Below are 24,392 nucleotides of genomic sequence, written 5' to 3' on the forward strand. Positions count from 1 at the left end.
TTATATTTAACACAATATATTTATTATGATAAAAAAATTTACATACTACGATTTATAGAAACTTAAATAATTTTGTACGTGTACGTTTCATTTCTGTATTACGTACATTGTAAGTAGTAGCTATATTAGTTATTGTTGCAACATATTTTGAACTAAAATGTTGACTGGTTTCTTGAGTGGCAAGCCGTTGCATCGTATACAATAAGGCTTCAGCAAACTTTCGAAAACTTTACCTTTTACGTTAGTTGTCTAATATCTAGATTCTTATATATCTTTTGAAGATTTTTAACATAGCTTTTACTAAGACTATATAAAAGATTATACTAAAGTATTGTTTGTATATGTCAATATTTGCCCTGGATCCCACGAAGATAGAATACGTGAATGAGTTACAGTAATTAAAAACTATAGTGCTTCTATCCTCCGATTTATAGATAGGTAAGTATTACGCATACCGCATTAATCGATCATAGAAGCAGAGCACAGCAGTGGAATTTTGTCTACAAACTTAATTAAACTACTAATAAGATTTTACAAAGTTATTTGCAGTGCAGCTCTATTCGGTCACATAATTTACGATACAAGTACCTACTGCACAATTGTTACAACATTCTGTCGAAAGTTACCTAAAAACCCGCGATTTTTTTATTTGCTGAAAATATAAATTGAGGTTTCATGGTAGGTATATGTTTACACTTAAAATTCAATTCCATCATAAAATATTAACGGCATAATGTTCAGTTAGATACAAGTATATTTCATTTTGCCGTGAAGGTTGTTTGTTAAATTCGTTGCATAACTTTGAGGAAATATGTGAATAAGTAAAATGAAGCCTATGTATCAAAACTCAGAAGTTTGCCAAACTTACTCTACGCTGTTGTATTCAAATTATTTGAATGATTAACTAAGATCGTTAATAATTATTACGATGCTATGAGCCTATATGAACGTTCCCAAAACATACTTGGGCTTTTTAATGTGAGATTTAATCTGTTAACCATTATCGTGGATTTTTATGAGAGCAACGTGTGTAGTTCTGAGGAATATAACGTTTGAACATACTAATTTTGTCGTAAAAACTCGAATGTTTAACACATAAAGAAAATAAACTATAATTTCATGACCTACTCACCGTCATAACGCAAAGCGGTGTAACATATAATAGACCGAAGTTGACCATGTCAAATATTTCCGAGTTATATTTCATACGATGCTGGATGCATATAGTTTCCAAGTGGCCGTCTCCAAGATCATTTGTAATCGTTTCCACCCAAATAAATTTCGGAGCACTATACGCAGCGCTTGTTATCCAAACACCAAGAATCACCAACTAAAAATAAAACAAAATTTTCGTTATGTAGGCAAATATAGCCTCGGCTTTAATTTATACAACAATAATATGTGTTCATAATATTATATTATCATAGCTGTTAATTTCACATACTATATGAACTGGAAAGATAATAATATTCATGTATTATCTCCAATAAAATCAAGTCTTCGTCCTAAGTACAGAAGCGGTTATTGATACAAACTGACAATATTATTATAATACTAGCGGTCCGCCCCGGCTTCGCCCGTGGTACATATGAAAAATAGATGTTGGCCGATTCTCAGACTTACCCGATATGCACAGAAAATTTCATGAGAATCGGTCCACCCGTTTCGGAGGAGTATGCAGACTAACATTGTGACACGAGAATTTTATATATAAGATAATATTGCCGTTTTGTGACTGAATAGGATCAACATTAGTATTGCGAATCGCTGCCGTCAAAATTGAATACGTGAATAGCAGTCATTTCATACTTGGTGTTGACCGAGGGTCTCATTGTAATGAAATGTGTAGGCATCAGAAAAGCACTGGATATTTTTTTAGATTAAAGAGATTTTATTTATTTCCCATCAATATGTTCATTTTGAATTATGTTTTAGTTATGTTTTCAATATGTTAGATTTGTCTTTTAAAATTACCAATAAATAGAGAAAAACTTACCCTGAGTCTTGTCGATGTTAGTATCTGCTTACACGTTATTGGATGTATAATAGCGAAGTATCTTTCCGTGCATATTACCACGAGGATAAATATTGAAGCCGTGTAACTCAGTGAATGCACAAACTGATACATTTTGCACAAGAAGTCGCCAAAAACCCAACTGAAAATAGAGACATGTTTCAACTTCGTGTATTATTAAAGTGACAAGCTACATCACACAAAAGCTTTTGGACTTTCGCAGTTAGTAGATATGTATTTGTATAAAATCTTTACTACTATTTACTAACAAAGATTTCAGATTAAGCTTTATTATGTCTTCTTTATATTTTTATGTGACTCGGTAACAAACATTATTAATATCTCAATTGAAACTATAATATTTATATAATACGAGTTGTACATTTCTATCTATTGTAATATATACTCACAGCCGTACAAATAAAAACTTGCTTATTCAAACCTTATGCAATGCATAGATATGATAAGAATAAATAAAGAATAAGGATGTCATAATTTCTTACAAATAAATTTGGAATAACGTCGATGTAACTATGCTCACGCTATGCAATAGGCGCGAAGCGGCAACGTCGCAATTCATTCACAAAATTATGAAAAACATTGAAATTGTCTACGGTTAAGCCTTGGTGCTGTCATTTTGCTGACGCTCGTTTGACTTCGTCGAATTTGTTGTGAAGTTTCATCATACAATGTTCTGTTTATTTATTTTTTAAATATTTATTGGAAATAATTTAAATATATCATTAAATATGCAAGCAAATGATAGATAACGCCACAGACTAATAATAATATAACGCTTTCCAATATCTGGAGAACAGAAGATAAACCCACCTTGAGATAGAGAGTTGCCAAATAACTGGTACTCAAAACATACAACTCCAGGCTTAGAAGATTTATATTTTCAACGAAAGTGTATATTATTGTGATAAGTTTAGAAATAAGTTTTATGTATGTATGGTTTGGCGCATGTTGTAAATAAATAAATCATTATAAATATCAAAAGGGTTTTTCATAATTTCGTATATTTTGACATTTCATACAAAATTTTCCATTTCAATAGGTACGTAATGAAATTATTAATTTGCTCAACTTTTTCTACTTCTCGTATTACTCTCATTGCTATTATCTCAAATTTAGATTGAAAATTGCTTCTAAAACTTGTAAAACACAGCACAATGTACTAAAAGATATGTTATAACTCGGTTATGTCAGACTTATACTAGGTTGGTAGCCGTAATAAGGACGGAATAGCATTAGTATGAATACTTATTACGAAGTTATACTAGGTTACATTTATTTCGTGTTTATTTGTATGATTTTTCCTTATTCTTAGTTTATTCTTTGCATAAAATGTTATAACTCGTTTATTTGTACGGCTGTAAGATTTCTATATTCAAATAAGTATCTCGTCTTCGATCGTCCTTTACGTTCACGTCTCAACTTTATCGAAAGTTCAATATTGATGCCGCAATAGTATCTAATTAGTTTAGTATTTGCTAAGTGCTTGAATTGAATTTCAAAGTTCTTAACACGTTACCGTATTCATCCATTTATTATGGTATACTGTAAAATAGTCATAAAACTTTGAAAAACCCCAATTCGCGTTCTAAATGATTTTGTACTGGAAGCGTAAATCACTTTATTGCAGTCGCGTCGGCTCGTTTCGTCGGCTATTGTATGTCAGGGTAAATAATGTTTACGTTTCGCGAAATCGTTCAAAAACATATAAAAATTTATCTACGTTATTAATGCCACTTTCATCAATGATAAATCGTTTGCTTTAGCAGAGCCCCATTGTTTAAGGGATTTGTTTAGCTTCACTGATTTAAATAAACACTATAATGCGCACTTCATTTAGACCTTATCAAAAGTCGAGCTAGCCAGCAACAAAACAGAATTTTATACATTTCCCACTTTCAACCGTTCCAAAGAATTTACATAAAAGAGTCGTAATAATAACTCTATGCCAAGTGCTGCATTACTGGAGAGGAAACAAATATGTCTGCGTGTTACATTACAAATTACAATCTCTAAGCGCTCAATCAAGATAATTTAATATGTAGTATGATTTATGGCATAATATTTACACTAAGTAGGAATTAACAATGAAGAAGTGTATTTAATGTATATTGCTAGGTAAAGACTTACCTGGGTATCAGATATATGGTTAAATTTTGGAAGACGCAAAAAACACCCACACATAAGTCGGCAACTGCTAAATTTGCTAAGAAGAAGTTAGTTATAGACCTCAAGCGCCTTGATAGTGTCACCACTAGAATAACAAGAAGATTTCCTGCAACAAAAAAAATATATTTTTAATTTAAAAAAATAGAGAAAGTCAAGAATCAAGATTATTTATTGAATACTCTATAGGTAATAAACTCTTTATACAACTAAATACTAATGCTTTGTAGTCATTGTAAGACGTAAGTATTATTTGTTTAAAATTATCTAAAATACGCATACCTATATGTATATACGTTGCATGTAAAATTTTATTGATAATAATATGTGAATACTCATTCTATTTGTTATTTTTAAATAAAGATTGATGAATTTATCGAAATAAAACAATAAAGTTAAAAAAAAAACTTAATTTATATATTATTAGATTATTGAAGTTATCATAATAATACATACACGGAGCAAGTTGTTTTTCGTTCATTTGAAAACGCAAAATTTATTCGTGTTACATTTATAAGTAGGTATGTATTAGGTTATTGTTTTCATCGAAAGATATGGGACGACGGTAAAAACAAAGTGGCCACAGCTATTTTCAATTCACTATCTTACTCTTAATTTTAAACCACTTCTCTTTATCTACCTAAATAATATCGTTAGTGAATTCTTAATATCATCTATCTAAGAATAATAAACTTGTATAATATTTTCTACTAGCTTTCCGCCCGCGGCTTCGCACGCGTATTCAAAGAAAAAAGCGCATAGTTTCCATTCCCGTGGGATTTCCGGGATAAAACCTATCCTATGTGTTAATCCATGTTACCCTCTAAGTATATGTGTGGTAAATTTAAAATTACAATCTCTTCAGTAGTATGTATTTGCGTGAAAGAGTAACAAATACACACATACACATCCTCGCAAACTTTCGCATTTCTAATATTAGTGGGATTATGCATAATTATTAAAACCCACGTATTAATTCACATGTAAATTACAGCTAATAAAAGGTAATGGGGTTTTTGTAATTTTATATAACCCATGTGTATCTGAACGGGCATTCCGCATTGTTTAAAAGACAAAACAAAAGTTCAATTTATACTAAGGGTCAGCTGTGTCCTTTGCATTTATTTTTATTACCTTATTTCATTTCGAACAATTTAATTAATATGATGCACGCAATGATAATTCTGTATTAATTGCATTTTATATCCAATTAAGTAGAACATTATTCCATTCAGAATTTAAAAGTTCTTAGATTCAGTTAAAATAATTACCTGACTTAATGAATACGGCTAAAAGAATTAGTAGGAGTTTAACTCTTAGCAGAGTTTATATTGAATTTCAAGATAGAATATTCTTACATTTATTCAAACAAATTAAGTAGCCAATGCTGCCTTATATTTGATCCCTATCATATCCTTTCAGCAGCTTGAAATTCTAATGGGATCTTGTCGGATTTGGCCTTTACACCCATTCTGTATTTACCATGATCGAAGGATTTAGAAGTCTTCGTGTTATGCAAAGCTTCCCCTAATGTAATTCTCATGTAACAATAATAAAAATTCTTCGTCCAAACATTCTTGCTAAAATGTAAATACCTCGATATTCAATAAGTTTGATTATTGATGAAGTTTATTTGAAAGGACTAAATATTAAATAGACTTTGCTTCAGATCAAATCCAGTCACGTGGAAATTTATTAAATATTGTTTAAGTTAGTGGTTAAGTGAAATTGTATATCGTCACAATATTAACTAAGAGTCTTTGATAATTTTATTGTAATAATTTATACATAGTTGATGTCTGTCTGTGTTGCGTAATGCGTAGTGGTTTTCACACATAAACTACATGACCGATTTTGATGAAATTTGGTACAGATAATCTTTAGACCCTGAGAAAGAACATAGGCTACCTTTAATTACGAAATAGGTATGTACCTACTGCGGGCGAAGCCGGGCGGACCACTTGTATATAATATAGTATAACTTTCAGATATACAGAAACTATTTATGAAATATTCGAGAAAGCGACATAAATTCAATATCGGTGGATTTTTAAATATAATTTTATACATTAATTTAAAAAGAAGTATCAATACTCAAGTTAGAACCTTAAAAGTAGAAAGAACTTTGATATACATTGACCAATTAAACCAATTTTGGCAGAGAACCAGCAATATAACAGGAAGAGCTCGTAGAAAGGTTATAAAATCTATATACCTAAATTCGTTACGTCAATAACCTGGGACAATTTATTTATCAGTGTAAAAGGCTGCTTTCATCAGTCAGTGTCACTGACGTTTTAGAAATTCCACGTCAGGTAAAAAGGAGAAGGTTAACGACCACGGATAAATACCTAATATATAATAAACTAGCAGTCCGCCCCGGCTTCGCCCGTGGTACATATTCACGTTTTCTCTACGTAATAACCATCCTCGTGGCTCGTACTTCAAGGAATATAATAAAAAAAGAATTAACGAAATAAGTTCAGCCGTTCTCAAGTTATGCGCTTACCAACACATTTTGGGATTCATTTTTATATTATAAGGGCGCTTGTGCACTACAAGGAATTTTACGGTCCGGCATTCCGATTTTTTACGGTCCGGTGTGGCATGAAAAAACCGATGAATTGCTTGTGCACCTGTCCGTCTTTACTCGGATCAGTGCGGTACAGTTCAACGAAGTATGGCGGTATAATGCTATCATAAATGATTGTTTTCGCATTTTACAAGAAACGAGTAAAAATATAGAAGGTGAAATATTATATTACTTCGTTATAATAAAGTAAAGTTCCGTAAGAGATTTAAAATGCGTGTTTCACTTATTTATTTTAATCGGTGACGAGGAGCTAAATCTATTCCCACTTGAACTTTAACTTACCAACACTTACTTAGATAATAATTATAGGTCAATGCTTGGTCAATGTATATAAAATAACAATACCGACTTCTCAAATCTCATTGCCAGCAAAAAGAAAGTAAAACAAGAGCTTGCTTTCAATTGGCATATGCAATAAAAAGAGTAAAATCCAAGCAAGTGGGCACTCGAAAACAATTATACCTACAGCGACTCGTAAACTCAAAAAACCATCCGGAATAGGGAAAAGTAAAATGTCGGACAGTAAAATTACGTATAGTGCACAAGCTAGTATTTAGATTAATTGCGTGTCATACCGGACCGTAAAAAATCGGAATGCCGGACCGTAAAATTCCTTGTAGTGGACAAACGCCCTAAGGGCGCTTGTGCACTACAAGGAATTTTACTGTCCGGCATTCCGATTTTTTACGGTCCGGTGTGGCATGAAAAAACCGATGAATTGCTTGTGCACCTGTCCGTCTTTTCTCGGATCAGTGCGATACAGTTCAAGGAAGTATGGCGGTATAATGCTATCATAAATGATTGTTTTCGCATTTTACAAGAAACGAGTAAAAATATAGAAGGTGAAAATATATTATATTACTTCGTTATAATAAACGAAGTAAAGTACGGTAAAGTAGTTACGGTAAAGTTCCGTAAGAGATTTAAAATGCGTGTTTCACTCATCGAGATATATGTACACTAGAGAGGCGATCGCTACTACACTCTCTTTACAACGAGCTAGAGTCAAAAGTCACGAGTCTCATTAGTCTGTGCCGGACTGTGCTCCCCGCTTGCCGCGTCAACACGTGTTATTGCTCTGTTCAAAATGCCTTCGTGTGTGCTAAGAAATTGTTTTAACAGTTCCCATAATACAAACAAAGCCCGAGGAGTGACTTTTCACCAGTAAGTTTCCTTATTATGAGTAAGTCATGCATTTTACTAATATTGTTATCATTTTGCGAAAAATCACCACGCGTTCTGCGTTTCGCGCCATTTTTCATAGACTAACAGCACAGACGTGACACTATCGATGAGTCTGTTAAAAAAATGTAACTGGATTTTTTAACTATGTATATACAATATATACTAGGAAAGATTACCGTGGTGTAGTACCTAAATATTTATACTTTTACCCGACTACGCAAAGTAAAACGGTAGGTTATTTTATTTATTTGCCTATTTTTATTTATTAAAAAAAGGTTCATCAACAGTTGTTCCAATAGGATTTATAAATTATTATGCACAACAATTACAAATAAACACAACATTCACAGAAACTAATACAGTAAAAGTTCCTTAATCGCGCTTCCTTTATTCGCGTTTTCACTATTCGCGAATTAAAAAAATGCGACCCAATTTCTATATTCGCGACTAATTTTTTTTTTATTCGCGGATTTAATTAGTACATACTACATACATAATAATAAAATTATTCCAATAGGTATCTTACCCAATATCCTTGTCAATAAGAAAGTAAAATAGATCTTATTACAAGTTTGCCTAAAGTATATTATGTTCTTAAATGATATCGCCGAGGCCTTTGACACAAGCCGCCTTTGTCGCAAGCCGCCTGTGCGGCGATTGATGTTTTTGAGAATGTAAATAAACAGAATGGAAGCAACCTTATAACTCAATAAATAAAGTATATTTTTAAATGTAGTTCCGTTTATAGTAAAAGCCACTTTGCGTATTTATTGTTTCGTCTTTCACATTCGTTACAAAAATTGTGATCGAGTAAGGGGGCATCCATAAATTACGTGAGGTGTTTTTTTAAATTTTCTGCCCCTCCCTCCCCCCCTGGTGAGATGTCGTGAGATTTTATTCAAGCCTCTCCCCCATCCTCGAATCTCACGTGAGATTTTTCAAAATGTGAGTTTCTTATACGTAAACGCCATCAACATTGAATCATCGTATCCATTTAGTTAGGGCTATTATAAACCAATACTCTTACATCATGAAGCAAAAACTGATAAAACTATTGCTTACTACACAAAACGACAAAAGCTTACTAAATTGATATTATTTAAAGGAAATTAAAATACATAGTTTAATATAAAATCCTCTTTTTATTAATTCCCTAGTATCAGTACCACCAGATAGTACCGAGTAAACAGATTGCACAATGTGTCGCATCTGCACGCATTGCTTAATCTTTGAACTTGAAGCCACGCCTCGCTCGTTCCACACGTACCCCACCACATCGGCCGCGCGCAATGTTTTTGTATGGAATAACCTCTCTAGTAGTACATATATCTCGATGGTTTCACTTATTTATTTTAATCGGTGACGAGGAGCTAAATCTATTCCCACTTGAACTTTAACTTACCAATACTTACTTAGATAATAATTATAGGTCAATGTATATAAAATAACAATACCGACTTCTCAAATCTCATTGCCAGCTAAAAGAAAGTAAAACAAGAGCTTGCTTTCAATTGGCATATGTAATAAAAAGAGTAAAATCCAAGCAAGTGGGCACTCGAAAACAATTATACCTACAGCGACTCGTAAACTCAAAAAACCATCCGGAATAGGGAAAAGTAAAATGTCGGACAGTAAAATTACGTATAGTGCACAAGCTAGTATTTAGATTAATTGCGTGCCATACCGGACCATAAAAAATCGGAATGCCGGACCGTAAAATTCCTTGTAGTGGACAAACGCCCTAAGATGACAGAAATAGACTGAATTTTCCGTTTTTGAATTAATCAAACTTTAATATTTAACATTGGCACAATAAGATCGCTCTCCAATTACCTGCTTTAATATTTTTCATTAAAGAGCGCTCGAACTTTAAACTACAACAATCACTTTACAACAATCTCTTTAAATTATATTGCTAAATGATATTTTATTTTAAAGAAAATTTAAGGATATATGGAATATAATTTCAGGCGAAAGGCCGTCGTGACTCCACTAAATGGGCTGTATCTAGGCAAACCGATTTTAGACGAAATTTTTACCCAAACGGATCTACATCTCATGAAAGATGCGTGTTCTGTTGGTCTTTAGGGCGGCTGGTCTTGAGATTTCACGTTGACCCACAGAAAGTAATCGAGTGGTGTAGGATCACACGATCTTGGTTGCCAGATGATGTCTCCACCACGTGAGATAACAAAGCGCTCGAGCATCTCATCCAATAAATTTAATGTTTTCCATGCAATATTCGTCTTGTCGGAACCACATGTTCTTGAGATCTTTAGCTATAAGCCACAAATAATTCAACATCGTCCTCCGATATCGGTCGTCATCGATAGTGAGCGCGGCTCACACATATTCGAAAACATAAGGGTCAAATTCAAATTCATAAGGTCATAAGCTAGTTAGGTACTACAAGGCCAAAATCCATACGAAATACTGTACTACGCATGCAGGACGTACAGACAAATAAAAGAGAAAACTGTTTAGGAAGCTAGTAAAAGTCTGTTTAGTTGGAGTAAATATCAATAATGTAGGTAGCTGGTAGACACTGTAAGACGTTGCAGCATTAAACATTGTAGAAACATTCGCATTCTATGTGAAGACGGTACCTACCAACTCAATATTATACAATGCGTACTTGCTTCTCATTAAGTATATAAACACTTCTGTATACATATTATCGCTTCTATATTCATACAAGATACAATGCTAAATGGTTCTTGGTATTTTCGAGACTAACAAAATACTTACATGTACTTAGCAGAGGAAATATTACTTTTTATCAGATCGCCTCTATATATTTTATAAATAAAGTCTTATAAGTTATGTTGGCGTCATAAATTGGACATTGATAATAATCTGTGCTACTTTCAGAGCCACCTGGCAACACTGTTATTCGGGAAGTCATCTTTGATTTACATTTTACACGGTATTCTATACAATCCTTTTCTGTTAATTACTATTTACATTTGTTACATGAAATAAAGTACATACTTGAGATTAATTTCTTTCTATTATACAACCCGACATACATATAACAAGTTATAACAAATTTTAAGCGCGATTCGTTCATTAAAATATTATTTATACCGTTATTTCGTAGACTTTACATGGAGCGTGATCACCGGGGGAACTTACTGAGCATAAAATCAAATACAAGAAAAAGTCCTAAATATTACATGAAGTCAATTTATATTCACCTTACCCTTTTTTCAACGACTTGTTCACTTGTAGGTAATTTGTATGACTGTAGGAGTATTAACAGGAACATTTCGTTCTTGTATTTGAATATTTTCGGGTCACAGAACCGTACACTTACCTACTGTATTAACATAATCGTTTGGTAATAACAAACAGACTGCTCTAATGTGCTTTCGAAGATGTGTCTACAAATTCTTAATAAAGAGTTTAAGCACAAGTTTCTGTTAAATTAAAATAAAATTTAGAATAAATTCTGTAGAACTTGTCATTGCAAACGCGTCGTTGGCAGACCCGCTAGCACGAAACAATTCGAATCGATTGTCTAATTGAAAGTCAAAAGCTCGGGACGATTTTGAACATTAATTTATTGCGCATTGAAATTCTTTTTACGATCTAGATAATTTAACTTACTATCTGTAATTAAGACGAATTTTGCAAGTAACCTTATTTTTAACTAGGTATACATTGCTTAACTTTGCTTAAAAATAAATCCACTTACCAAAAAAACAACAACAGAACACAATCGTGTATAATGTGATGAATATTGCTCTCACATCTGTTCTGTCGAATATAAACTCTTCATCTGGTACAAAAAAGTCACTTTCGTTAGCACTCGTAGATGAGTTCTCCAGGTCCCTGAAGTTAGTTTCTTTCGCTGTTTGATTGACAGCCCCCAACATGCTGAACGACACATCATTCGGTTCGATAAAGCGCTTCATGCTACACATATTCGTAATTCCGTCGAATTTATCGCTTCACTGGACGTATTAACCTGAGCTCGTCCATCTGAAAACAAAGGTGGGTATTTGAATAAATGTTTAGTGATTAAATATGTAATATTCATAAAATAAAAGCTTATTCGCAATTAAGCTTCCTTGACAACAAGATTGGAGAGATAAGTACAACAGCTCTATACCATGGTCTATGGAACCGGTAATTGTACTACGCAGTATAACCAGCGAAAAACGCTCAATTGTCTAGCTAGATAAACAGAAATAAAACCACTTTAAAATATGAAGTGAACCTAGTTTTTAATCTATATGATACATGAGTGTCAACAAAGCTCTGCATTGTAAAAATTCTATAAAAATCAGTTAAATGGAATATTTATAAGTTTTCATGATATGAAAAAACTTATAGCCTTAGGCACCAAGACCCAGACTAAAGAATAATGTTCAAAATACTTTTTAAAAGTGAAGTAGATTTTACTTTTTACTTTTTAAAAGTTTTTCAATTTTTACAGCAAGCTTGCAAATATTTCGAGCGATAAGCCGTAGCTTTAGATGAAGCAGCAACTTAATTTATTTCGCTTTTTAAATCTATAATCAATAAATGCAATAAGCATTAAATGGGCATGTAATAGGTTAATAAAGAGAAGCTCATCTCAGCTCGTTAATCGTTTTATCTGCCCTAATTGCTTTATCAATAAAGTTCACCAAAATAACGGGCGCGGGGCGACATATCGTTTTTATCGGTGAGAGTATATTTATGGTTAGTAAAATGCAATAACTTTTTTATAAAGCGAATTAGTTGCGCCACAGTCCACTCAAATATTTTTTTTTTAATATAGTCTAATATACAGGGTGTCCCGCTTTCGGTATACTAAGCGCGAAGGGACTTGTAGTTTTGCATACACTGATCACATAAAAAATACTTAAATAACAAAATTACGCGAAAAATTTTTTGCTAAATTTTTCCTTAAAATCCATGTATTCGTCTCTAGCTTCGCGCAGCCGGCATATACCGCTTCGCTAATGTGAGTATTTTGTCTATGAAAACATAATCTTAAACGATAGCTCACATGCGGGTGGCAAAGTTGGGCGGTTTGCTTGTTGGGGGTGTACACATGGAATTTTAAGAATTCCTCTATTTAAAAAAAAAATGCGTCTGGAATTTTATAATTATTTTTTACGTACTCAGCGTATGCAAAACTACAAGTACCTTTGCGCTTAGTATACCGAAAGTGGGACACCCTGTATATTATGGATATGCAGATAAGCATTAAATGAATGTTATTAAATTATAAATATAATTTTTGTTGGCAGGTACTTAGGTCTGAGTAAGAACAAAGCTTATTAAAAAGTTTCATGAGGTAAATTACATACTTCTGTATTTCATTTATTTTACTTTGTAAAATATATCCCTCCGTTTTGTCAATACCATAATAACGAAGTCAACGAAACTTCCACAAAGGACGTAGTATAAAATTGATTAGGTTAGGCGTTCAAACCAGATCTAACCGTGTAGCCGCATATTTCAATGATTGCTGTGTCAACAGTATGTTAATATCCGGATACCAGTGACGCCATATAAACCCTTTTAAAAAATGTGTTTTAAAAAATTGATTAAAAAATGTTTAACAGATGATCTTATCGTATGTTTATTTTTATTTTATTTTAGGCTTAAGCTTTAATTTGTTTATGCAAATCTTCTACATTTTACCAAAATTTTCTTTTGGTATTAAATATCGTTCTTATAATTAATAAAGTACCTAATAGTTAAGACTATTTATAATTACAAACTCTTTCGGGATTTTCGTGTAATCAAAGAATAAGTAAAATATTGCGATACAGATTGGATCTGAAAAGTCATTAACATCAAGTACAGGAATAAGGGATTTTAAGACGAAAAATAAACGTGCTCAGCTTGCCAAATGTCGTTTGCTAAATTAAATAAGGGTCTACAATATTAGTCATGGAAATGCTGTGCAAATAGAAAATTATTTTATTGCTCTTACAGGAAGGGTCTTAAGAAAACTTGTCAACAACAAAGAACCGGCGTCAGTTTGTATTTTGATGTTTAATGAAAACCTTCACCGTATACAATTCAAAATTTTAGTACGTTTTCACAAAATAGGCGTAAGAAATGCCGCCTCGATTTGTTTGTCTGATTTCCTTTTTACCGTTACTGATTAAAACTTATTGTTCCAATATAGGTAAATTCACTAAGAGCTACTAAAAATGATAGGGAACTAGTAATTAGCCCTAAAAATATAACAGTAGGTAAAGTAGTCACCAGTGTACCGTGTAAGCAATAATAATTATAGGCTGTTAAGTGTTTATACCAAACCAAAAACTAATAAGTCACTGGAATAAGAAGGAATTCGATAATAAAGAGTCTGGGAATTTTTTAGGAATACATAGTACATTTATGGTTGAAGCATGCGGGTCTTGAATAATAAACTTTTACAAAGGCAAAAGTACCTTTTTATTTTACGATTTTACTTTAGTTGTTAAAGATCCGTAAACTGTACAATAAATATTTGATAGTAAAACATGAAAACAAAAATATATAATACACCAATAAAATTATGAAGTATAAATTAGTCTGATTGTTTCTTGAGCAGTGAGTAAATTCGAAGCCCTCTTATCCCACTCATTTTATGGAAGTGCTTTTCTTAATTGAATACCTACTTCAATCGATGATAGAACAACTGTGGAATGTTTATTTGTAGGTATATATCAACTTTGGGAAATAATTGTTTTTAATATGAAATCGCAATTATTTAAACGCTTCATTGAAAATTCATTCAAAGACAATTAAACTCACCGGAGTAATTGATATCAATTAGAAAGTCGATCTATCAGAAATAGATATTAAAATAAACGTTATTGCTTATAATGTTCAGATAATTAATAACCGCGTAAACTTTTTTTTTGTTGAAATTGATATTTATTGTTTTATGGCATTCAAATGCTTTATAAATATAAATTTATAAAGAATAGAAAAAATTCAATCAGTCCCGCCTCGTGATAAAAAACAACCTTATCGAATATTTATTTTTACATCAAATAACAATATCATTAATTTAGTATCTACCTATCAACTAATGTTTTGTCGTAACATGGCGGAGTGTTAAAAATGTGAAATAAAAAAATATTTAGAAACACTCCAATGCAGGTACCTATCCTATAATAACGGAGGCTAGGGACATATATATGTAGATATTATTTTTTCGGAACGGAAATGAAAATGTTTACCTGTTGAGCTCATAATGGCAATTCTGGCACCAGATGTCGGATACTCAAATCAATTTATAGATTACGTTAGTACCACCCACCCTTTCCCGATACTCGTCTGTAAAACACATTAACAAAACTTATGGATTTCTTAATATTCATATCGTTTTCAATGAAATGGGTTTTATTGTAGGCATATTTTAGTACGGATTGCTTAGAACAACGCGATGGTATTATAAAATACGATCAAAAAACTTTTCCAAAGGTTTTTTTTTTGTTATTCGGACCACAATTTCGAATATAATATGTATTTGTTATTGTTGCTCATATGCCCAATATAGGTACGTTATGTATTTTAATTTTATTGAATCTAAGGATTTATCTTATCTATAGTTCTATACTAATAAACTAAAAATATAAGACGATATATTTTTCTATTCCAATATACCTACCTAGCTACAGTAAAAATATGACTTAGATATAATTTGTATATTATACAATTTCCAAAACAAAACTTTGTAACTATTACGTAGGTAAGTCATTAAAATAATGATTATCTACTTAAATTATAAACGAATTGCCAGTTAAATAAATCTTGTACATATTATTATGACAACGAATCATAGTGCAGTGGTTACATTGCGTCTGAATTCTGAATTAATTTGTGCTGTCTGTCATTTATGTTCAATGCCTTTCAATATTTTCAGAGTGTCAGCAAAAACCGACCTTGTATGTAATTTTCACAATTACTTGCAAATTGGCTCACATTATACAAAAAAATAATTATTATAACGTATGCCTATGATTATTGATTTATATGTGAATTTAACATCTTATTATTAATTTTTATAAGAATTAAAAATCTTTCATTTTAAAGCGCAATTTGCCTTTATCAACCCGACACTCAACTTAAGCCGACACTCAAATAAAAAGATCGACTCTAGCTAAGCACACCTTTCTAAGTTCAAAATACAAACATGAAGGCTCATTAATTCAGCGAGAAGCTTCACCGAACAAATACGACACACCTCAGTTTTTCTTATATTTACCCAGGCCAATACCTACTTTCTTTTGGTACTTGACAGGATTTACCCTCTTCTTTTGGAGTATAATGGCACAGATAAAATAATACTATACTAGCTTACTATTAGTGATAAACCAATGATAAACTAATAACTCTATTGACAAATGCTAGTTGAATAAAATTAAATATGAATTGTTTTGAAGGTTCCCACATAGGTAGAGTAATAATTCTCATGAAAATGAAAATTCGAGCACAATAATAAATTTTATTACTTGTTTTCAATGGAGTTATTTGAAATCATTGTCCGAGCACTAATTTCGAAAAACTTCAATTTCAAAGATTTTTATTTCTTTAACTAACATAAAAAAATAATATCTGTAGACATTTTCAGGCGCTGTATTCATGTACAGTACAGCTACAATAATTTGCGAAGAGATTATTTAAATAAGCATAAGTAATTAAATCTTACAAGCTTTATGGTTTATCTACATTTTAGCTTACAATAATTTTAATTTGTTCAACATTTCTAAGTAGGTAATGTTTGATTTATGGCCTGATGAATTATATTTATAGGTACATATAATCAAACAAACACTTCTTTGTATAGTTCTATACTTTATCTTTAAAGGTTAGCCCGTTAATAAATGATTAAAAACCTATAAAGGTTTTAATTTCGACTAAATTTGAAATGTTTATTTTCACATCTTTAACTGTACATTGTCCGTCAACAAGATAATCAGTTATGGTTTAGTTATTTTTATATTAAAACGGATACAATTGCTTCAAAATTTAACAATATATGTGTCGCAGTCATCTTGTTGAATATGCTAGTTGATTGAATGACTAGCGACTTCATTGAATGACGACATTTTATTGAATCATCATAAAAAATCATCGTATTAGAGTATTGAAGAAGGTACCAATATAAAATAGCTAATGTTCAACTTAACGGTCGATTTTAGGTCCTAAGGGATACTGTTATTACATTCAGACCAGAATTCGAAAGGTTCAATTTAAGTTTCTTGTGAATCAAGTGTAATTCTCGACAAATTTTAACAATATTAATTATTATAAAGCTGCGAATAATTCGAAAAGTTGTATTTATAGTATTAGAGAAGTTATTTAAATGACTATTTATAGGACGTGCTTTGATTAAATAATATAAGAACAAGGGTTAGAAAACGAGAGGTTGTAAAATTTCATGGATACTAACAGTAGGTATTTTGGGATCGTTTCGAGCTGCGACAATTTAAATTAGTATTTAACTAATTTATGTTACCCGTACCCTATCGTTCGCGTTGTACGTTATCCAGTATTTGGGAGTATTTCAGCTCTCAAAGGATTTAGGCAAACGCTGCAATCGATCTAACATTACATGTTTAAACAGCGCTATCCGATCCAATCCAATCCAGAACGAATACTGGCCAGTCGTACGGAAACCCACATTGCTATCAATTGATTCGATTAATAAAATAAATAACTCTTTCCTAGTTGGTTTCAAAAAGGAGAGAATGAAATTAAAAATGAGGATTTATAGATCTTTATCAGTGTGCTCATATGTAACAATAACACTTTTATTTAAGTAAGTAGTAAGTAAATTAAGAATTATTCCCCACTTGAAAAAAAAAAAAAAAAAAAAAAAAAAAAATGGGTTCTTAAGATTAAAATCAACACAAGTACCATACCTACGTATAATATTTAATCAGTCTACGCATTTGATTAAAAAGTAACAAGATAGAAGCACAGAATATTCCAAAATGAAATTGAAGATACATAATGCGACGGTACTCGATCGTGCAACATACATTAATCCAGTCCAGACGGTAAAATTCTTCGAACAAAAGGATAAATTAAGCTTTATATGAGAGTAAGTGGACACCGGCACTCCCTGATACCGTCAATAGGTGGATTTACCGAGCTTTGCCGAGGTCACGAGGACGCTTCACCGCCATATAAGTAATGTAAAACATCTTCTAAATATAGCAACAATAGGCAGCTTATTCAATAATCAACAAGTTTAACTTAAAATTTTCCTATGATTTTAACAACATTTACACAAATATAACGTCGATAAAACGACATAGAAACAAACGAAAGTATGTTATTTGTAAAGCATATTTCCGAAGGAACAGCATTTGTATCCATATTCCATACATGATACAGCCTACAGCTACGGCCTACGGGTATAAAATATAAATTGCTTATTAATAAAAAATACCTACTTAAAGAAAAGATGTTCGATTATTGGATGAACAGAGGTACGATATGAGCGCTTTCTTTATTTGAAATTCTTCGATGGGTGTGAATTCGCTTGCGACTTATAAATTGCGATACAGTTTCTAAGTGTACGGCCTACATTTCCAGTCCTAATATAACATATCTAGTTACCTACACTGTAGAGTACAAATAAGACTATAAACATAGAATCATCAATCATTATATGTAATCAAGATACAAAAAATAATATACATATAACTATGTACCTAATAATTACATTTTTATTTTCAGAACTTGTCCCGGGTTATCGTTATACGAGAAACATCTTTCATTATGACATTATCAAATAATTGTACACACATCGTTAGGTAACGGCAAGTACATAACCTTAGGACTTGGGAGAAGCCACGTAATATTAGAATACATAATTACAATAAGAAATCACGTGAACATATATGTAGGTAAATGTTTTCATCGTATCGTAGCTAAGATATTATGTCTATCTAATAAAGATAAATTTTCAATTTCAAAGTTTAAGATTTAAAATATTGCGACACAAGATAATATATGCGGGTGAAGCCTTCAGTAAAGTGTAAATTTCAGTTTAGGAAAATAGTAAGTATCTAACCTATAAAATATTATATTTACATTGAATTGGACACGTTATTATTGAAGATGTAGGTTGTCCTTTACGTGCTTGCTTTGAATTTACAAGTATCTGCTATTTACTCATCCTTATAAATGCAAATTCTGTCAGACATACGTAAACTATATACAATAGCCCTCTTCAAATTGAAAATATGTAAAGTCACAAGGCAAATAGTTGTTCAAAAGTAATGCACGCGGTTTCTCTCTTAAAGTCACACTCAGTGATACATTTGATTGAAATAAATAGAACATATAATTATTTTACATAAGTTACCTTAAGTCATTATTAGATAGGTATGTCATGGGTATGTCATATTACATAATACGTCAAAGATTAGTTCCTAAATTGTTTTATCCGATGTAGATGATCGCATATTATTATTTATTACATAACGTGGGGAAAGTAAAGAAAAACGTATTGACTGTTCATATTATATTTTCATTACATCAGCTAATCCTTAGCAATCCGTTCGTCTTTGATTGATTATTATTTATTTTTATAGTTCCGGATGCGTAATGTGATTAATGGACTATCTGCTTTGACTTATCTTTGTTTATAATTGTTGGCATGTTATTTGGTACAAATGTTATGATACATGTAGGTACATTATGAAGTAAAATTTTGTTCTAAAAAAATTAAACTACTCATTCTACTACAAACTATTGTTATCAATGAGAACTATCATCTGTATACCTACTTGAGGTATATTTTTTACTAATAGGAATACCACGCGATTGATTGTTTTAGCCAAAGTTTTAACATACCTACCCAATGTTAATTGTGTTTAAGGTCATATATACCTACAACTTTAATTGAAGCAACTATTTATTTGCATACTTACTCAGGAAATAAACCGGTAATTAACTTTCAGTGTTCTTACTTCTTACACAACCCTACAGTCTACACTGCAGCTTTGCGATAATCTTCACCATTTTGCGTGTCAAACTAAGTAGCCCGATAGCAGCTATAGTCATCGTTTCTGTAAATTGCGCCATAAGTTCCGTTGATCTGTGTTCAAAGGGCCTACCGTGAGTTCTTAGATTTTCATTGCTCCATTGCTCCTTTATGCCGAGATTGGATTTGCAAGTTCTTGTAAAAGAACCAATGTACTGAGGTATTGAAATCAAATCCACTTGACCCGTATTTGCTAAATGTACCTTGAAACGGAGATGTATAAATTGCCTCCACAAACACCTAACCTCCCGCTGTGAACTTCATTTGTGGAGTAAACTTTGTTTTCCCGCAACGGCTTCAATCGGACCCGAAAACGTAATCTGTGGCTTAGTATTCAACTCATCAATTTAAATTAAAGGTTAATAGTAGTCAATATAGCATAATATTGGTTTGTATAAATATAAAATAAAAATAATAAGAATGACAAAATATAAAAATAATATTTAATAATCTCATACATTTCCAAGACGAAAACCAAATTGTGATTTATTAAGCAAGAATATTCACTTGTTATGCTCAAATTATTACACAGTCGAAATCGATCCCATATTTTTATATTTAATCCATACGTATAAACGGAAGTCATTAGCTACTACTCAAAAACGGCTATACAGATTTTAATGATTCAAGATTCGAATTCGTCTCCGCCTGGATTTAGGACAGTAACTGTAAACAATAATAATTGAAATTATTATCGAAAGGAAAACATTGTTAATGTTAAAAGATGCATTTTTTAGCAAATAGGTTCGTAATGAACTGATTTATTTTAATAGATACAACTCCAGTATTTCCTTATTTAAAAATATTTGGTTCGATTTTAATAAAAAGACTGCGGATTTTTAATGTTGAAAACACATTCCCAATTTTATAAAAGAGCTGAATGGTTTCAGAAAATTTCTCGAGCTGAAAAACAATGACTAATCTACTTTTATATAAAGCAGGATAATTCTCTAACCTCTTGGTTGATAACTTGTGGAGGCTTGTATGAACTATCCATATATATCGAAAATATCTATTTCATATACCTACTTACTTATACTATAATTTAACACATATCATAAAATATAATTTGATAATAATAAATGTGTAGAAAAATGTGGATTCTCTAAAAGCAACCTTTATATTCCAGTAAATACATAATTGGACAAACAAAAATAGACCTTCTTGGAAGAACTAAACTAGGTATATCAGTGTATCTTTATTACATTTTCACTGACAGAGAAATCAAAAAGAACGAAATTATCATTTTATTGCGGAGTAGTAAATAAATCAAATAACTTTATTCTTTTCCTCACCCCGGAGACCTGTTTTAATATTTTTGCTTCGTAGGTACTTAATAAATAAATTTCTTTAATCGATCAAATTCCTTCACACATTACTAATAGCCTGTCCATTCAGGCTGTCGGAAAGTTGATGTATATAATTCTCAAGGAAGGTGATGAATTATATTATATTTATAGACATCATGTTCCTATATTTAAAACATGCAAACATCCGGAGCAGTCTGTTATCTGTTTTATGAATTATAACGGCACACCTACGTTTATTTGAATAATTACTGTATTGACAGCATTCATTACTGATTACGTTCACTTTCGCTCAATATATTTAACAACTTATGTTTATTTACTTTTCATTATTTGAAAGGATTGCTTATTTTATTATCAAAGTATCTATCTGAGTTGTTTTCATAATTCAAGGATATTTAGGTACCGAGGGCAATTAATATTTATATGTAGAGACTAGAGATGCACTATTTATGTTAAAACTAGAGAACTACAAAAATTGCCATAACAATAGTTATCTTGATGGCGGGTGGTAACATGGAAACGTTTAAAGTTTACACAACAACAGAAATGTTACGATAACGGTCCATAAAGACCTAAAATCAGCATCACTTCATGTTGCCATCATGGATTAATAACTGCTACATCCTTGCTTACGGCTATTTAATGTTGTAAATTGGACATCGTGTTCATATCTCATGAATACGAAACCACATTCAGTACCTATTCATGAAAATGCAATATAGTCAGTTGACTAGTAAGTTGTTAAAGAGTTAATAGGAAGAAGCTACGCAGTCGGCAGTACTAACTAGTTTTGTTTTCAGCTTAAAATAGAGTTTGATAATGTTTAATATAGTTTTTGCGAAATTAATGATTTAAAAAACATACTTGTCGGTCACTCTTTGACAGAATATTTATTACAAGGCGCCACGGCAATCTCTGTTCAAATTAGATAATGTACATGTAAATTTGTAATGTCATTTTAACCTCTATTGTCGTGTAGTAATAAGATACTTTTTACAACAATATTTAACAATCCATTCGCAACTAGGTACCTACATACATTTTGATTCTAGCTGTTGGAGAATGGACCCATCTTCACCCTAATGTATTTAAATGGGTTCTAGTTAGATCTGCCTCATTGTGTTTTTGATTAAATTAATCACATTAAAGATTTTTTCGCAAAAAAACAGGAGACCACTTGTATATTTAAAGAAATGTAAAACACATAATCGTATAGGAGCTACCAACGTTGACAAGTGAGAATTTTAGTATAGTTGGTTCTTTGATATACTGTTCCTCTTGCTATTTCGGTTAGAGTCCGGGCTGTCTGGCTGGTCGCAGTGGTTGCGTTTATTAGTGCGCATCGTATCTGCACACGATAATTTCCTTAATTTTAAGTCATTTTTTAACGCGTAATTTTTAATCTTTTGCCTTTAGATAGATCCATCAATCATAATTTTTTTATTGCAAGACGTTTTTTTCGTTGTTAAATAGGTGCCAGACGCAATTTTTAATTTCGTTTTTATAAAAAATTCAAATTATTTTAGAATGTCTGTAAATTTCATATTATGTTCTTCAAACATAATATAATCTAAAATTAATTAGCCAGACGCTAATTCGATTGTTAAGTATTAAAAATTGAGTATAAATAAAAAAAAGTAATGAAGCATGCAGCTCATCAGCTAGTGTATTTTAATTATGCGACAGGAAATAATTGCAAGAATACAATATTATTTACACTTGTTCTTATAAATTAAAAAGTTAAAATGAAAAAAAAAGCATAAAAGTGAAAAATAAATTAAAGTTACCATACATTAAAAAGAATGGAATAAAAACTATATCAATGAAGGTTAAACAATTACATTGTTAAATTTAAAAAGCCATCTTCATAATCATCATCATCATCATCATCTTCCCTCTCACTGTCAGAATTATTTATGTTATCGTCTAAGCCGTCTAAGGAATTGTTATTGTTTTCCAATATTCCATTATCTGTAACAAAAAAAAAAAATTAATTTATTCAAAGTAAAAAGATTTGTTCGTCATAATACCTATAATAATTTAGTTTTTCTTGATTAATGTTCTATTCAATACTTACTTTGAATAATAACATCTACAACTGTGGAAGGTGATTGCTCTCCCTCAAACCAAACAAAATCGTATTTATCTTTGTTGATGGTCCAACCAGAGGCAACTGGAGATAAAGCTGTCGGTTGTTTTTGGTGTGCATTTCTCCATAGCTTAGTCACATAGCGAACCCATAATAAATGTTGAAGCAATTCAGCTTTACAGGGTGGTAAACTGGAAGAGTCGAAGTTTCGAAATTTTTTTGCAAAGTTTTCTTCAGATTTTTTACACTTGAAAGTACTTGAAAACAGATGAAATCGAACATCATTAAAAACTCGAAAAAAAAAAAAAACGAAAACTCCTACTACTCACACCTCTTTTGCTCATAAATTCTTCTCTTTCCTGGTTCCTTACTTATTTAATAAAATCAACATAAAATTAAATATTCTTAAAATGATTAGATGGAAATTAAAAAAGTCCCAGAGTTTTTGAAATTGGAAGCGAGACATCTTAAAAATTAGTTTCAATATTGATGTACACAACACACACACACACACACACACACCAAACACGACACACACACGTGAACACACACACACTCGCATGTTTAAGTTTGTATTGAATTTAACTAAAGTAGTTAGCATGAATTTATATAGGTATACTAGCGGTCCGCCCCGGCTTCACCCGTGGTACCTACATGTTTAAACTATCCTATCTCTCAAGTTGGATCGAACTGCACATGGTGTGCGAATTTTATTATAATCGGTTAAATGGTTTAGGAGTCCATTGAGGACAAACATTGTGACACGAGATTTATGTATATATTTTAGTATCAGCATCGCATCTGTGCGAAGCCAGGGCGGGTCGCTAGTTGAGTAATAAAAAAAATTGTTTTGTATAGAAGATTGTTGATGTACCCTAATAGTTTATTTTTTAACCTAAGGAATAAAATGTACCAATGGAAGGTACTTGTTCCCACAACACAGGGAATCCTAGAGTAGGAACAATTCAATTTCTATGCATCTTATATTTTCGAAAAAAAAAAGTTATTGTTTATTG

The 24,392-nt window shown here is 31.6% G+C and overlaps 1 protein-coding gene across 1 annotated transcript in view; it reads right to left on the reverse strand.

Moving 5' to 3' along the window:
* Positions 1-24,392, reverse strand: part of TrissinR (Trissin receptor) — a 53,667-nt gene that overhangs the window by 18,217 nt on the left and 11,058 nt on the right. Inside the window, exons 2-5 of the mRNA XM_089706122.1 lie at positions 11,674-11,960; positions 4,163-4,307; positions 1,997-2,156; positions 1,133-1,330 (exon numbers count right to left, since the gene is read on the reverse strand). Coding sequence (XP_089562248.1) covers positions 1,133-1,330; positions 1,997-2,156; positions 4,163-4,307; positions 11,674-11,902 — 732 coding nt within the window. The 5' untranslated portion in view covers positions 11,903-11,960. The remainder of the gene's footprint in view (positions 1-1,132; positions 1,331-1,996; positions 2,157-4,162; positions 4,308-11,673; positions 11,961-24,392) is intronic.

Source organism: Colias philodice, chromosome 2 (genome assembly GCF_061535455.1).
Source record: "Colias philodice isolate Cphi_HAF_F1 chromosome 2, ilColPhil1 Martin Lab GWU primary, whole genome shotgun sequence".
Classification (NCBI taxonomy): domain Eukaryota; kingdom Metazoa; phylum Arthropoda; class Insecta; order Lepidoptera; family Pieridae; genus Colias; species Colias philodice.